Here is a 16,617-nt window from a genome sequence, read left to right on the forward strand (position 1 = left end):
GGCGTGGCGAATCCGGGGGCGTGCCGGGCCAGGGCTGACCAATCGCGGGGCGGGAGGGACGCGGGGGCGGGCCCTGCGCGGGCGGGGCGGGGGAGGTTAAAGGGGCGCGCCCGCGGGTCTCCGACCGGCCGGCCGCCCCGCCCTCTTGCGTCCGAGTGACACTCTCCCAGCGGCTGCGCCGGCCGCACCGCGCAGGAGACAAAGCGCCGCTGCCACGAAGCGGGTTCTGGGCCATGGCCGGCCGCCTCCTGGCCCCGCTCCTCCCGTCCCGCCACCGCCCTAGGCCTGCGCAGCGAGGTAAGGCCGGCCTGGCGGGGACCCATGCTGGAGACCAGCGAGGGGACGCCGGGCCGTGGCTAGCCGCGGTGGGCCTCGGGTGCCCTGCTGCGGATCTTGCCACTTGAGATTCCGCTCCGGTGATAATTCCCTGGCTGCCCGGCGAACTGAGCTGATGACCCCATCCCCATAAAGGACGTGGGCCGCTGGGGAGAGCTCAGCGGACAGCCCTCCAGTTGGCGTCCCTCTTGCGGTTGACCTCTCCATCTGGGGCTCTGGCTGTCCTTTAAGGAACTCAGAAGCTCCCGCACACAACACACAAAGGGACAGAGGGCAACTAGGAGCGGGGCCACACCTGGATTGCCAGTCCCTGCAAGGGCAAGGGTCTGTGTCAACTGGGGTTGCAGGTTCTGGTGACCTTGTAGCCCCAACTGGAGCAGCGCAGGACAGGGGCTCTCTGCACATGTTTTTCAGCCTGTGCCTGCCACACCCTCTCCCCTACGCCCACTGCTGGGGAACATTCAGGGCATCTGGACTCAACCCCAGGACTTGTGGTTTGGGCTTCTTTCCTTAAATGAGTGCCAACATGCCATCCATGCCTCTGTTTCCCCAGAGGCCTGGTTCTGGTGCCAGCTGTCCCCTTGGAGACCTGAGGCTAATTATTTGTCCTTTTGACAGCTTCTTCCCTGAATAAGCAATACCTATCAAACATTTTGCAAAATAACTCGTTAGAATTCTTTGATTTAGCCTTTACCAGTGGGATGAATGTTTATGTTTCATTTTGTAGAAGAGGTTGTGAAAACCTCAACTCACAGTAGATAATATTTTTGAATTTCTCTTCCAGAGTTTATCATCTGTTTTCCCCTTATATCAGTTCACTGAACCTTTCTGCAGTCCTAACAAGTGAGGAAACTGAGGCTCAGAAAGGTGAAGTCATTCAAGTTCCTCCAGCCTGGGCTGGCAGAGGCAGGAACTTGGCCTCCTCTGGCTTCCTGTCTGGCCACAGGCTATGGAATCAGCAAAGGTGCACAGAGCCGGACTCTGAACTTGTTGGAAAGCAGTGTGGGAAATAATCCAGGCTGGGGACCAGGCGCTCCCTCCAGCTTCCGGCCCTTCCCTTTCTTGCTAGGCTGCTAGAGGCAGGGGCCATGGCAATCAGTCCCCTATTTGTGCTATTTGCTGGGAGCCCTTTGGGACAGCTCCTCATCCTGTGTCTCAGTTTCCATATCCATGCATGTTCGGGGGGGGGGGGGCGCAGATTGCTTGCAGGGAGAGGTTTAAGAATGCTTCATTCATTCTGTAGGTACCTGAGCATCAACTACCTGTCAGGGACTGGAATTCGGACAAAAAAATCCCTGTCCTCCTGGAGCAGGCAAAAATGACCCAGGTAATTTCAGGTTGACATACAGGAGGGTGATTAGCAGTCTGCGTGCATGGGGTGGCCAGGGACTGCATCCTCAGGGGTAGTGGAGCTGAGGCTGTGGAGTTGATGTGAGGTGGGAATGTGCCTGGTGCATTTGAGGAATAGAAAGGAGGCTGGGGTGGCTGGAGCTGAGGGAGCAAAGGGGAAAGAGATAGGAAAGGGAACTTGGAAGTCACGGGGAGGACTGAGTCGTGTGTGTGTGTGTGTGTGTGTGTGTATGTATGTATGTGTGTCACTGGGGATGGAACCCCGGGGCACTTTACCACTGGGATACACTCTCATACTCCCAGCCCTTTTTATTTTTTCTAAGTTGCCCAAGCTGGCTTTGAACTCGAGACCCTCCTGCTTCAGCCTCCTAAATCACTGGGATTATCCATGCACACCACTGCACCCAGTGGGAGGGTTAAATTTTATGAGAGAAGTACAGAGCCATGAGAGAGCCAAGAGCAGAGGAGGGAAGGGATATGACTTTGTTTTGTTTATTTATTTGCTTGTTTTGGGTGCTGAGGATTGAACCCGGGCTGCTTTACCACTGAGCCACATCCCCAGCACTTTTTATAATTTTGAGACAGGGTCTCACTAAGTTGTCTAGAGCCTTGCTAAGTTGCTGAGGCTAGCCTCAAATTTGTGGTCCTCCTGCCTCAGTCTCCCAAACCACTGAGATTACAGGCGTGCACCATTGCACCAACCAAGACTTCATTTCAATAGGATCCCTCCATAGGGAGTTGATTTCAGTGGGCCCAGAATAGGGGTCTGGGGAGGAGATTTGGATCCTACCCCGAGATCCATGGATAGGGAGGAGGCAAGGAAGGAGGCAGGGAGACTAGTGAAGAGATTACTGTAGCCATCCCAGCTGGGACAAATGGGGGCCTAAAATGGGGGGCTGGGTAAACATTTTAGGCCACTAATTTGAAATATGTTGAAGGGTTTAGCTGGCCTTAGTGATCAGATGTGGTGGTGAGAGGGACATTAAGAGCTGTTTACTCAGATTGGACATATGAGAGGGAGCATTTGGGGAGGCCCAGGAGAATGTCAAATGCTGTCACTGCAGAGTGCCCAACTGTGCTAGGGGCATTCCACATGGTCACTGTCTTCCTCATCACAGTTACTCTGACTTAGGTGCTGCTATGATCCCCTTTTACAGATGCAGAAACAAAGGCCCAAGGAGGCTAACAGCTTGCTTGAGGTCACCCAGCCTGGATACTGCAGAGCTGACGTGTGAACCGAGTGACCTGTGACTAGCTGACCAGAGGGCGGGGCGGCAAGCAGCGGCCTAAGAGGTAGGAGGGAAATGGGCAATTGTGTGTGAGGAGGTTCCTGTGAGATATGGGACCAGGGTCTACTTGGGAGTTGTTTTGGGGAGGTGTGCGGATGAGTGGGCCCCATTTTGCAGGGATTGAAACTGAGGCTTGGAGAGGGACAGCTCAGGTTTGAAGTTACACAGCTCAAGGAAGGAGAATGGCGACTGAACAGGGGCTGCAGCCCTGCCATGGGTCAGGACAAGGTGATAGAGCCTCCTGCCCAGGTGGGTGGCATGAGGCAGCAGGAAAATGAGGACTTGGTTGGAGCAACTGCCCCCTCCGCCCTGGGTCAGGTGGCCCTACAGTGGTGCTCTGAGGAGAGCCACCACCCAGACCTCATTCCTCTAGGACTCAAGAAAGGCACCACCCAGGCAGGAACATTAATCGAGGACCTACTACACCCCAGAGACATTACATACCTACATACCTACCCTCCTACGCAGGGTGAGGCTGTGAAGAGGGAGCACGGGGTGCACACAGCCAGGGGAAGGCATGGCCACACTGGGAACCCACGTGCCACCTCCCAGTAAGTCCTACCTGGCCAGTGTTACCCAATCATGTATTTGAGAGAAGATGGATGGAAACACTGTGGCCAAGTACAGCCAGTTAGATTCCTCTTCTTTTTTGCTACCGGGGATTGAGCCCAGAGGTGCTCAACTACTGAGCCACATCCCCAGCCCTATTTTGTATTTTATTTAGAGACAGGGTCTCGCTGAGTTGCTTAGTGCCTCACCGTTGCTGAGACTGGTTTTGAACTCGTGATCCTCCAGCCTCGGCCTCCAGAGCTGCTGGGATTACAGCACCTGGCTAAATTCCTTTTTGCTGAATAGTACACAGTGCTTTCTGCCCCTTCCTCCCTATAAGTCTGGGTTAGGCCCTGGGCCCACATCTTCATCTATTCTGTTTCCCAACAACTACTTCTGATTGCATCTTCCTTCTCTCCCCCTTCTGCCTGCATCTTCCTTCTCTCCCCCTTCTGCCTGCTGCCCAGTCAGTCTTTAGCTGTCCTGCAAGCACATCAGCAGGTTACCACCACAGGGGCCCTTGCATTTGCTGTTCCTGCTGCCTGGCATGCCCTTCCTCCAAAGCTCTGGCTCTCTCCTCACCTCCTTACCTCTGCTCACATGTCATCTTCTTAGGATGGCTTCCTTTGAGCACCCTATTCTTGTTTCCAACACTCCTGAACCCCTTCCCAGTCTTTTTTTTTTTTTTTTGGTACTAGTGATTGAACCTTGGGATGTTTTACAACTGAACCCATTTTATTTATTTATTTTTGAGACAGGGTCTTGCTAAATTGCCAAGACTGGCCTTGGACTTGCCATCCTCTTGCTTCAGCCTCTTGTTGCTGGGATTATAGGTCTGCAGCACTGTGCCTTGCTTATTATTTTTTCCATATCGTGTTAAGACTGTGATATTTACAGTCTTAATTCTTTTGTTTTTTTGTTTTTTTTTGGTATGAGGGATTGGAACCAGGGGTGTTTAACCACTGAGCCACATCCCTGGCCCTTTTATATTTTATTTTGAGACAGGGTCTCACTGAGTTGCCTGGGCTTTGAACTCTGGAGCCTCCTGCCTCAGCCTCCCAAGCCCTGGGATTACAGGCGCCCGGCTGCAGTGCTAACCTTTGATCTGTTGGTTAATTATTCATCTCCTTCCACCAGCATGTTGGTACCACAAGGGCAGGGACCCTGTCAACCTTGTTTATTGTTGTGGCCCTGGTGCACAAAGGTGCTTAATATTTGATGGACAAAGTAAGTCCCTGCAACACTGTCCAGGGTGGTGGAAACAGCCTGGCCTAAAATGAAACGTGGGTTTGACTTTCAGCTCTGCCCAGTTTGCCTTGTGACTTTGGGCGAGTGACTAAATTCTGTGCCTCTTTCCTCATCTGTCAAATGGGATTACGGCCAGTCCCCAATACCCAAGGTTTGCTGTGTGATTAAGTGAATATGTTAAATGGCACACGTAGGACATTTGGGGACGCAGAGCGACAGGAGGCCAGGAGGGGCTGTGAGACCCAGGCAGAGTCCCGCCTGCTTCCAGGAGTGTGCAAGCTCAGGCGGCCGCGTCCACTCTGAGCCTCAGTTTCCTCACCTGTGGCATGGCCGGGGTTGGTGCGGAGAGAGGGGCCGTGAGGCGCTGGGACGGCGATTAACCGGCCGTCCCGGTGCGGGACAGCCCGCGCTGCCCCCAGGCCTGGCCGGCCACCATGAAGCTGAACGAGCGCAGCCTGGCCTTCTACGCCACGTGCGACGCGCCGGTGGACAACGCGGGCTTCCTGTACAAGAAGGGCGGGCGCCACGCGGCCTACCACCGCCGCTGGTTCGTGCTGCGCGGCAACATGCTCTTCTACTTCGAGGAGCCGGGCAGCCGCGAGCCGGTGGGCGTCATCATCCTGGAGGGCTGCACGGTGGAGCTGGTGGAGGCCGCTGAGGAGTTCGCCTTCGCCGTGCGCTTCGCGGGCGCGCGGGCGCGCACCTACGTGCTGGCGGCCGAGAGCCAGGCAGCCATGGAGGGCTGGGTGAAGGCGCTGTCGCGGGCCAGCTTCGACTACCTGCGACTCGTGGTGCGCGAGCTGGAGCAGCAGCTAGCGGCCATGCGCGCGGCGGGCGGCGCGGCCCCGCCCCGGAGGCCCAGCGCGCTCCCGTCGCGGGAGAACGGCTGCGCCTGCGCCGTGTGGAGCGCCGAGACCCCCGCCGCCCCCGCCGCGCGGCCGGGCCCGGAGCGGCCCCCGCTGCCTCCGCGCCGCAGGGCCTCGGCGCCGCACGGTCCCCTGGACTCGGCCCCCTTCATCCGGCTGCACGAGTGGTACGGGCAGGAGGTGAGGGCGCTGCGCAACCAATGGCTCAGCAGCAGGACCCGGCCCTGAGGTCACGGACCCAAGTCCCAGCTGAGCTAGAGACGCCGGGCCTGTCCCGGGGACCTTAAGACTGTGCCCCACCGCCCGTCCTGTCGCTAAGAGGAGCCAGGTCCTGGGGCTGCCCTAGGGGTCTGAGGGGTTGGCTCTTGCAGGCAACTGCCCTCCCGGCTTGGCCGGACACGTGGCTCTGTCCCCAGGGCGCCTTCCCCGGCGGAGGGAGGGCTCTGGCGCAGCGCCGCTCCTGGCTGGACCTTTTGCTGTAGCACCTGCCAGAGAAGCTGCCCTGCCCCGGCCATCCGCCGCCTCCAGAAGCGGCAGGTGCGGGTTTTAGTGTGAGACCTTAGGGTGAGCTCATCTGGTCCCAGGGCTCCTGGAGGCCATGCTCCTTGCGGGCAGCAGCCTCGGGCCCCCTCATGCTGTCTTTGACTGCGTTCCTCAGTCACCTCCCCAGCCAGCTCTTTCCCCAGGCCTGGATGGGACCTCTCTGCTGGCTGCCTGACCTCTAGCCCTGGGCTGGGCAGCTCTTTCCAGTAGGTTCCTTGGGGGGGGGGGCACTTCACTGCTGACTCACACCGGCAAGGGCCAGGTACTGACCCCGTGGGCAACAGCAGCTGCAGAGCTGTGCTTGGCCTCCAGCCCCTGTATCCTCGATTTCCCAGGACTCCTGTGCTTGGAGGCCAGCTGCTGACTGGCTCTCCTTCTCACTCACCACAGTGCCCATTCTTCATCCAGGAAGAACCCTGGGGCCGGGACACCCCTGGCTCCACCTGGGTCATGTTTACAGTCCTCAGCTCCCTGCACCAGGGAGCCCTGAGGACACCTCACCTCCACCTTTATTCCCCGAAGGCTGCTCCTTGGTGACCTACAGACTCAGCCCCTACACCTTCCTCTTCTGTCTTTGGAGAGCCTGGGGCTGGGGAAATATTGGGAGGGTCTGCAATCAAGGCCTCCCCAGCTCCCTGCTGGCTCAGTGGGCTGGGGCTTGTCCGGGGCTGTGAATTTTATTTTTAAATATTTAGGATGTTCTTTTTTTTTTTTTTTTTTCTGGCATTAGATCTTGGTGTTTGCACTACTTTTGTTCCTGTTGGGTGGCAGGAAGAAAGCCACTTCAGCTTGGGTGGCACAGTTCCCAGGGAGGGGTGGCCTCAGCTGCAGAGGCACAGGTGGCTCTGAGATGCCGAGGTGATGGACAGGGGATCTCATCTGTCCTTTGCCTTCTCTGGCAAGCCCTGCTGTCCCCTGGCCACGTGCCTCTGGAGTCTTGGTACGGTCCCTCATTCCTCTCCGAGTACTGAGCAGTATGGGTGATGGTGGCTCCTGTCCACAGGCTCTGGGGCTCAGGAAGACCTGGCCAGGCCCAGCTGGTGGGTGCAAGTTTACAAATTCTAAAGGTACAGTGACCCCAGTCTCCTGGGGGCAAGGGATGCTCCTCTCCTCCCAAAGCACACCATGCAGTCCAGCTGCCTCCAGGGTTGAGTTTGGGGAGAAATGTGAGCCTGGGAGGGAGATATAAGGGCTCAAATAAAGAAGTCTGTCGAGGATTGGCTGATTGTGTCCTTTTTTCCCCAACAGATTTGCCTGGCAGAGCCTATAAGGGAGGTGACCAGTGTGTGGCTCCTTGTGGCTGATGCCAGACATATTCTCACAACCTCTCAGGGAAGCTATTAAATGCTGGCCCATTTGATAGATGAGGAAACTGAGGCTCAGAGAGGTTACAATATTCCCCAAGGCCACACAGCTGGGATTCTGTAGTAGGCAGTGACTTCAGGAGGACTAGGAGGGAAAATGGAACACAAAGTTCCTTTGCAGAAGGGAGAGACAGCAGGGGGAAGGAAGAGGATTTGAAAGTCAACTGTGGGCCCAGGGCCTGAGGGTTGGGAGGGACACTGTCAGGGATGGTAAATGGAAGTCATAACCTGGGTCTTGTCATTCGTCACTTCTTGGTGGCTGCCAGGGGCCCTGGAGTAAAGAGCAGTTTTGCACCCATCCAAGCTCAGAGGGAAAGGCCTGTGATGGATTAGTAATGTCTGCTGTGTGTGCCCGGAGGTGGTGCTGCCTCTCAGGCTGCTTGTCTTTGGGGGCTAATGGGGTTTCACAGACAAGAACTAGCATGATGCAGGGGGCCCTAGGTCTGCCCTACTTGAACTCAGCACTAGGGTCACAGGTCTGCCTCGACAGCCTGGAAAAATGCACACTCAGGAAAATGTGGCTTAGGATGAGCAACTTACAGTCCTCGTGTTCAAGAAATTAAAAATACTAAGGTCAGGAGATCGTGCCACGGAACATTCCAGCACATGCTGAGTCATTAGTCCCATTGCTGGAGGGACCTCAGCCAAGTGGGGCTGGGGAAGTGGCTCCCCACACAGACTGAGTCAGGGCACTGCCTGTGGCATTTGTGACCACAGTTCCCACCGCAGGGGATGGGCACAGAATGGGGGAAATAGCAGGAAAGAGCCAACTGCAAGGGGGAGGTTGCAGAAGTGCCCTCACCTGCCAGAACCTTGCCACCAAGCTGCCTGAGGGTGTCAGGGGAGCAGAGGGTGTCAGGGGAGCAGAGGGTGTCAGGGGAGCAGAGCCCGTCAGTGCCAAAAAGTGCGTCACCTGCTAAGGGACCAGGCTTCCCCTGGACGGGGGAGATGTTCAGGGCACAAGTCTAAGGGGGACACTGTACATGGCAGAAGGAATATTCTGAGAAGCCACTGGGGTGAGGGTGAGACCCTCAAAGGAAGCATGCAGGCAAGAGGACAGGGCAGGCTGCCCAACATCCATCCACCCTGAATGGCTGGTTACGCTGCTGCTGTTGGACCTGCAGGGATTGGCTAAACCTTAGCTGCCAAAGGCCATGTGAGCGGAAGGGTCTTCTTAAAAGAGAATATAGAGAGTTGCCCTTTGGTGGGGAGTTGATGTTGGTGACGTCTGGGGCTGTGGCAGTCACCTTGCCGTCACAAAGTAGGCCACTCTAAAGAAAATGCCCATGTGAGATTGAAAATGGCCTTGAACAGCTGCATCAGTAGACCCAGGAACCTGCCCTTCCTCTAGACATCTTGTTATTTGAGGTAATAAATGTTCTTGTGTAGAGCCATGAGTGGGATTTTTTGTTGTTGTTGTCTGTTGCCTGAGCTTCCTAATAGATAAGCCAGAGACTTCTGAGGTGGGCAGTTCTGGGTAACCAGCTGTAGAGTGCTCTTGGCTTGGCAAGGTCAGTGCTCAAGTGGGGCTCTCTCAACAGTGAGGGGGGCCGTTGCTTCTCATCCTTTCCCTGGAAGGCTTCCATCTCTGCTCTCCCAAAAGAGCGGACCCAAAAGAGAGGTCTCCTCCCTATGTGGCTCTGCACCTCGTAAGATTCTAAGCAGGGCTTTGTCCCTGCTCTGTGGCTAGATCAGATGCCAACTGCCCACTCCCTTGGCCCTACCCTACCCGCTCCCCTTACCTAACACATACTTGGTGAGTGTGTGCCTGCTGCCTGTCCCAACAGCTCCATCTCAGCATCCCAAATGGAATGAAACCCTCCATGGTGGTAAAATAACACACTAAGTCCAGCCGAGGGTTTTGGGGTTTTTTTGCATTTTTCTGATGAAGACTTTTTAAAAGATGGGCCATAAGAAACTATGTGCAAATCATTTTGCAATCTGGCTAAGGAGTGACATGCAGAATATGTAGAAACCCCAGAACTCAACAGCATTGACAGTCACAACAAAACTACCTGATAAAACAATGGGCAAAGGGCTTGATTAGACATTTCTCCAAAGAAGGTGCACAAATGGCCAGTGAACACCTGAAAAGATGCCCCGCGTCGCTAATCAACAGGAATGTGCAGACCAGGACCACGGGAACCCACCTTGCACCCCTCAGGATGACTGCTAGGAAGAGAGACAGCGGGTGTGGGCAGGGCGTGGAGAAGTGGGAACCCTCGCGCAGTGTCTGTGGGGATGTGAAATGGAGCAGCTTCTGTGGAAAAGCCTGGTGGTTCCTCAAACTGTTAAAAATAGTCACCAGCAATTCCACTTCTGGGTGGATGCCATAAGAATTGAGAGCAGGGGCTTAGAGAGTGTTCATAGCAGCCTATTCACCATGGCCACAAAGCGGAAGCGTCCCCGGTGTCCACCCACAGATGAATGGGTAGACCATGTGGTCTAGATGAATAGTGGACTACCGTTCATTCTGAAGAAGTAAGTGGGGAGCCAGGTGCAGTGACTCAGACTAGATTCCAGTGACTCAGGAGACTGAGGCAGGAGAGTGGTAAGCCGCAGGCCTGCTGGGGCAACTTAGCAAGACACTGCCTCAAAATAAAGAGGGCAAGGATGCAGCTCAGTGGGTTCAATCTCCAGTACCACAATAAATACATAAAACCATGGCCCAGGAAGTGTTTCTTTTTCCGAGCTTCCAAAGGGGTTGCCCGATCCTGCCAGGCAGTTGGGCTGCCCCTGTCGGGTTTACCTGCATGTGGGGTATGGATGCTAGTCTCGTCAGGCCAGTTCTCAAAGTAATTGGTTGTCGGGCCAATGTGGTTGCCCTCTCTTCATGGTCCAGGGACAGCTGTCTGCTAGCTGCGGGGTAGAGTAGTCCTGGGGCAGGGCAACAAGCCTCCAGACCACAGCTCCTCAGGGTAGGGGTCATAGAGAGGCCAGTCATGCCCCCCCACTTCTTCCTTCCCTCCTGGTTACAGGTCCTTGGGCAAGCATTGGTCCCAAGACACAGGCTGAGCCAATCAGGGTCCTGAGAGTTTTGAGTTGGGGAACAGAAAATAAGGTACCTGAGGGCGCTTGACTGAAGACCTGATGGACCAGGAAGTCCTGATGTCAGAGAAGACAACCAGACCTGTTAGAGAACTGGACAGATCAAAGTGGACTCCACGCAGGCCCCTGCCTGGGGTACCCGCCGTCAACTATGTGCGGTTTCTTTCAACCCAGTGGCTCCTGCCTGCGACACTCAAGGAATATTTACTCTCGACTCCTTATTCTCTCGTTTTGCCAGTGTCCTTCACAGGCAGCACACCTAGAGATCCAAAGCAACCCAGTGCCCTGGTCTTGCTTCCTCTGACTGATGCCCGATCAGTGGCTCCACCTTTAGACTGCATTTGAGCCAGCTGGGGCACTGAGGGCTGGGTAACGCTGGTTGCTAACAGCTAACCTCCAGGATCACACATCCCAACACTGCCATTACCCTGTGCTGCTCTTTCCTGCCCTCGGGTACACACATGGAGAAGAAAAAAGAGCAAGACACACCCTTCCTACAGGCACCCAGCTCTGGGCCCCCTTCTCTCTGGAGAAGTCTCCTCTACTTCTGTCTCCCTTTTGTTTGGTAATGGGGATGCTCAACCACGGAGCCACATCCCCAGCTCTTTTTTGTATTTTACTTAGAGCCAGGGCCTCACTGAGTTACTTAGCGCCTCATTAAGTTGCTGAGGCTGGCTCTTTGAACTCGTAATCCTCCTGCCTTGGCCTCTTGAGCTGCTGGGATCACAGGTGTGCTATCCCTCTCTTAAGTAAAACTTGCCTCCTACTCTTGCCTCATTGTTTCTTGGTGTTTAATCTTCAAAAGCAGGGGAGCGAGGACCCATTCCTGATCTCCGGGACCAGTATCTTCCACAGCCTCCAGGATGGCCCCAGTGATGCTTGCCTCTTGGTGTCCTGTCTAGAACTGTCCCCTCCCACACCAAATCTTAGGCAGCCTGTGGGGCTAACAGGATGCTGGGGACAGGATAATAGGACTTCCAAATTTAGGTCACAGAGTACCCTGTAGCTTCCACCTTGGTGTTCTGAAAAGTCACCTGCCGCATGGAGAGGCCCATCTGGAAAGGGACTGAGGCCCACCTGCCTGGTGGCCGTGGGAGTACACCATCTTGGAAGCAGGTGGCCAGCCCCAATGCTGCCTTGTGTAACTGCAGCCCTGGCTGATGGCTTAAGTGAAACCTGAGAGTCCGCCAGCCAGAACCAGCCAGTCAGGCCAGCCCCAGATTCCTGGCCCACAGAAGCTGTGGAACACAAATGTTTCTTGCTTTAAGCCATGAGGTTGTGTCATTGTTTGTTGTATAGTAAGGACAGCTGTAACACGAGAAGATGCTGCTATGACCATGCCATTGTACGGATGAGGAAACCCAGGCTCACTGAAGGGCCCTGGGGTGCCCCATGGTGGAGGTAAACCCAGGGCAGACTCCGCTCAAAGCCAGTGCTTTCATTGCTACACCTCAGGGCACTGGCCCGAGGCCGCAGGCCATTAAAGTCAAGGGGGACCTGGAGTAAGGAGTCACCTTGGCCAAGGTCACCCAGCTGCCTTTCTGGGCAGTCCCCTGCCTGAGCCCCTGCCCCAGTGCTCTTACATTGGAGGGTGGATTTAGCATGGGGCAGGCAGCCCAGTTTCCATAGCAATGCAAACTGTACCTTGACTGTGGAGCCAGGCTTTCAAGTGACCCCCTAGCCCAGCGGCCAGGGCCCTGAGGCTAGGTCTGGCTTTGTTCACTCACCTGGGATGTGCAGCTGCTGCCAAATGCGGGGGAGGGGGGCTGGGGGGGGGCTTAACCAGGAGACAAGGCAGACAGGGGTGGGGAAGCAAGCAGCATGGAGGCCTGTGTGGAAGGACCCTGCCGCTGTCCTCTGGCCTGCCATCTCCCAGCAGGTGGAACCTCCTAATTTCCTGAAAGTACAAGTCTGCCCACCCGAACGCCAGGCCTCACTCCCTCCATGGCTCCCCAGTGCCCTTGGGAGAAAGGTGTATTTCCCACCAGGCCCCACGGTGCTTCTTCATCAGGGTGCCTTGTTTCTTCCTCCCATGCCTCTGCCCTGTATTCCAGCCTCCTTAGGACTTCACCCCTTCTTGCCTCTGTCCCATCTCCTGCTGGTGTTCCCTCCTCCTGGGCCTCACTACTGTTCTCAGTTCCTGTACTTCCCCATCAAAGCCCTGAGCACACAACAGGCACTCAATAAATACTCAGCAGGTGAGTGAACAGTTGCCACACTACCCTTAGCTCAGCTTTCTACTCTCCTCTGCCCCTGAATCATGCTCTCAGCCATTTTTATTTTGAAATAGGGATGGCTAAGTTGCCTAGGCAGTCTGGAACTTGTGATCCTCCTGCCTCAGCCTTCCCCGAGTCTCTGGGATTCAGGACAGCATGCCCTGCCTTCTTCCTGACTTTCCAGTTTCTCAAGAGCTGAGAACTCAGGACTCAAAGAAACAGCTCCTTGGGAGTTCAGATTTTACAACCATTTTGAACCTTTGCAACTGCTTTGTGGGGACGGTGTCGTTGCTATCACCTCCTTTGCAGCTGGGGAAGTGAGGGATTGGGGCATGCGCAGTTTTGAGAGGTGCAACTCTGAAGAGGGCCTGGGCCCACCCCAAACGTCATCCCTTCATGGGAGCTCTGATGGGTCTCGGCCCTTAGCCCCTGCTTCTCCCAGCTCCACGCCCCATGATGGGTTGTCAGGGCATCTCGAGGGCTGCCCTGCTGGGCTTGGGAGTGACAGTTCTACTAGATGGGGTGGGGAAACTTGGTCACTTAATTCCCACTGTGGGGACAGGAGGAAGAAGTGGGGTAGTGGAAGGTTTTCAGGCGGCAGGGGTGGGGGGCAGCTTGCCTGGGGATGCCATGTGGCTTTGGCTCATGGGTGAGTCATGTTTAGCGCCACTTCAGGGCTCTCTCAACATTACTGGTCACACACAAAACCCATTCTGCAGCCTGTCCGTGGACACAAGGAACCTGCCCACTGACACTGTCAGCTGCTGGACTCCCACTGCACACATCTTACGTGCTAAGGCTCATTCCTCAGAATGACCCTGAGTCAGTTGCTGTGAGATGCCCATTTTACAGGTGAGGAAACCTGAGGCCCTGGTTACACACCGGGGAAGAGTCTGAGCTGTTTACCCCCAGTTAGTCCCTCTTGGCATCTTATTGGGAGGCTGGGGCACTGACCGCCCCACACTCCCTTGAAGTGGGAACTGCTTACCAGCTGGCTGGTCTGAAGCCACAGATGCGGGGACAGGATACGACCTTGATTCCTGTACCAGGCCCCAGAGTCTAAGCAACCAGTTTCCATTCTGCTGCACAAGTGGGAAAAATCGGGGCTGGGGACATAGCTCAGTTGGTAGAGTGCTTCAGGCCCTAGGTTCAATCCCCAGCACCACACACACACACACACACACACAAAAACACACAAAACAATTGGGAAAAATCCTTCCCTCTTTCTTCAGGGCAGTTGGAGCCCAAAGCACAGGGCCCAGGTGGAGATAAGTCAAGGGCCTTGCGCTGTCTAGGGAGGGCCACTCCTCAGCTGGCTGTTGTCACCTTAGAATGTAGCCTAGTGTGGCCGATACCAGGGTTTTCAAGAGAAGCTGGACTTGCCTGTCTCCTCAGGATGCTCTACACCTGTGGGGTAACTTCCTGGGTGTGGCCACGGTTCAGGCTGGGAAATGGGGTCACCCCTGCTGAAGCAACACCCTCTGAGAGCTGGCCTGACACCCGGCTTTCTGAAGGATCTGGAAACACATCTTGTCTACATGGGAAGATGATGGACGAGCTGCTATTCATGTCTCCTAAGTAACATGCCCCTGGATTTTAATATTGGCACCCAACTCAAAAACTAGTTTTTAAAAATAGAGTTTTGCAAAATACCTCTGAGGACCTGTTCAGACCCCCAGTTTGCTCCCCCAGCTCCAGAACAAAGAAGCGGGACACCCAGAATTATTATACAATTCTGTATTTAGCGACTTGTTTACAGAATGTGTTCCTCTTTTTTTAAAATTTTAAACAAAGTTCATCAATCTCTCATAGAAACAGTTTTGTGGGGTTTTGTGGGTGTTGTTTTACCGTTGCAGGACGTGAACCAGACAGAGCTGTTCACGGGTCTGCCAGCTTTGAGTACGACAGGATTTCTGTGTTCAGAAGACTAAGTGCTTAATCAAATCCCGTCACACTAAAGCCAACGTGAGTTCTCTAAGGATCAGAGTCCTGGATTTCAACGTTGCGTTGGTTCCGAGAGTAAAAAGTGGTGTGTTTCCCCAGTGTCTAGTGCAACAGGGCGGTGGTGGCTACGCGATGTTTCATTTGTCCCAGATTGGAGTACTCTGAAAACTGGTCTCTGTTTCCTATTGTCAAAATATAAAAATACCTTCATCTGGATAAAAATGTATACAGTGGAAAACTCTTCAGTGCATAGCCTGGGTGTGCGGAGGGCGAGGCCCTCCTCCGGGGGTGTGTGGACGTTGACTGGTGTGGGACTGCAGCCTGGGCTGGGTGCACTAGAGTTGGGATTTCTGAGACGGTCTTCAGTTGTCCCTTTCTGGTCGCTGGGTTTTGCCTGTGGTTTCAAAATACTCACCACATGTGTCTGCCATCTCTCCCCTTGGCACTGACTTGGCACCAGTTACAGTCACCTTTTTGTTACCATTCCGGGGAGTCACCCAATTTAGCCTTCCCACAGTTTGGAAAATGTAAAGAAGTAAAATGGAGAGCTTAACCACCACCTTGGAGGCTGCTCCATTCTGATGGGGAGCTCTCTCCCTAGACACACGACGAAATGTGCAGGAAAGGCTCCCTTGAATTGGGGCTGAGTCTTGGCTCCCAGTAGTCATGCGCTGGAAAGAAGGGTGGCCTTGGAGACTGGGGTATGTGGACATGCTGTTCTGAACTCAGCCTTCCAGACGCAGCACCGGGGTCAGCTTGAGAAGGTGATGATCAGGTCTGCAGGGGTCTCTAGTGGGTGAATCTGCTTTGGCACTGGCTGCTGAGCTTCACTGCACGTGGGATAACCGCACGAGGAGGGAGGATGCAGCCAGCCTTCTCTGGAATGCCCAGTGGGGAAACTTGCTGGGTGTGGCCATGATTCAGGCTGGGAATAGGGGTCACTCTGGCTGAAGCACCATCTCAGAGCACCTGCCCCGACACCCAGCTTTCTGAAGGATCTGGAAACACATCTTTTCTACAGATGGGCATGATGGGTTCCTAACCAGGGAATATAACAGTTTGCTTTGTACCATGCCACTTCTAGTCTAGGACGCTGGGCCACGGCCCACATCTCTATGACATTTACAACAGCATGGGACACTCTGTGTTATCAAGGTTGCAGAACAGACCACCAGAATGGAACACATCCTCAACGGCATCGAGGTGTTCGTTTAGAGTCTTTTGGACTTTCTCCCTTCAGCACGGCTTCTGGACAGGCAATGGCAACGTGCTGTGTCTCACAGACAGGCGTGGGGAAAACCGTGGTTCAAAGGTTATTTAAATTTGGTCAGTCTTATAGTGTTTACTGATGGCTTTGAACAATTGTCTTCTTTTAATCTCATCTAGTGGCAAAAAAACGACACAACTTCCATGTATACTTCGCAACAGTTGTGACAGCATCCTGATTTCATAACTCTCTGTAATATCAAAACAGCATCGGCTGGGAATAAATTCCAAAGGATCCTTTATTAAAATATCTAAAAGAGGTCTATAAATATTTCTTTATTTTTCTAAAAGAGTTTGGAGTTTTCAGGTGAAAATGTGGTGCCGTTTTGCTTCTGCCTCCTGTAGAGGGACCAGGGTGGGGGAGAAGGGCAGGTCACCCAAGCTTCCTGCTGTGGGAAATGCCAAAAGGAAGAGGCCACGGCATTTGCTCCACCTGCCCACCTGCAACTTCAGAGAACCAGGATTACAACAAAAAACGTAAATGGCATAACTCTGCTGTCCACTTTTGGGTGGTCGTCTGCCTCCCCCCGACCCAACCCCATCTAGGACAGCGAGTGAGAAAAGGAAGGGGGCCCAGGGTATGCCCCTCACCCTGCCT

The 16,617-nt window shown here is 54.5% G+C and overlaps 1 protein-coding gene across 5 annotated transcripts; it reads left to right on the forward strand.

The window, feature by feature from the left end:
• Nucleotides 1–142: 142 nt before the first annotated feature.
• Pheta1 (PH domain containing endocytic trafficking adaptor 1) lies at nt 143–7,631 on the forward strand. 5 transcript variants are annotated; one of them, XM_076866824.2, is made up of 5 exons: nt 143–297; nt 1,121–1,300; nt 1,580–1,663; nt 2,844–2,979; nt 5,176–7,631. In XM_076866824.2, exon 5 carries the CDS (start codon nt 5,207–5,209, stop codon nt 5,864–5,866), a length of 660 nt encoding a protein of 219 aa, XP_076722939.1. In that variant the 5' UTR covers nt 143–297; nt 1,121–1,300; nt 1,580–1,663; nt 2,844–2,979; nt 5,176–5,206; the 3' UTR covers nt 5,867–7,631. The 5 variants fall into 5 exon arrangements, with proteins under 5 accessions (XP_076722939.1, XP_076722919.1, XP_076722929.1 ...); XM_076866804.2 differs by lacking the exon at nt 1,121–1,300; XM_076866814.2 differs by lacking the exon at nt 143–297 and having other exon boundaries at nt 668–1,300.
• Nucleotides 7,632–16,617: the final 8,986 nt, after the last annotated feature.

The sequence above is a fragment of the Callospermophilus lateralis genome, chromosome 1 (genome assembly GCF_048772815.1).
Source record: "Callospermophilus lateralis isolate mCalLat2 chromosome 1, mCalLat2.hap1, whole genome shotgun sequence".
Lineage (NCBI taxonomy): Eukaryota > Metazoa > Chordata > Mammalia > Rodentia > Sciuridae > Callospermophilus > Callospermophilus lateralis.

Bases quoted from the DNA above. Each gene is read 5' to 3' on its own strand.
- Pheta1 (XM_076866824.2), top strand. From the start codon at position 5,207: ATGAAGCTGAACGAGCGCAGCCTGGCCTTCTACGCCACGTGCGACGCG.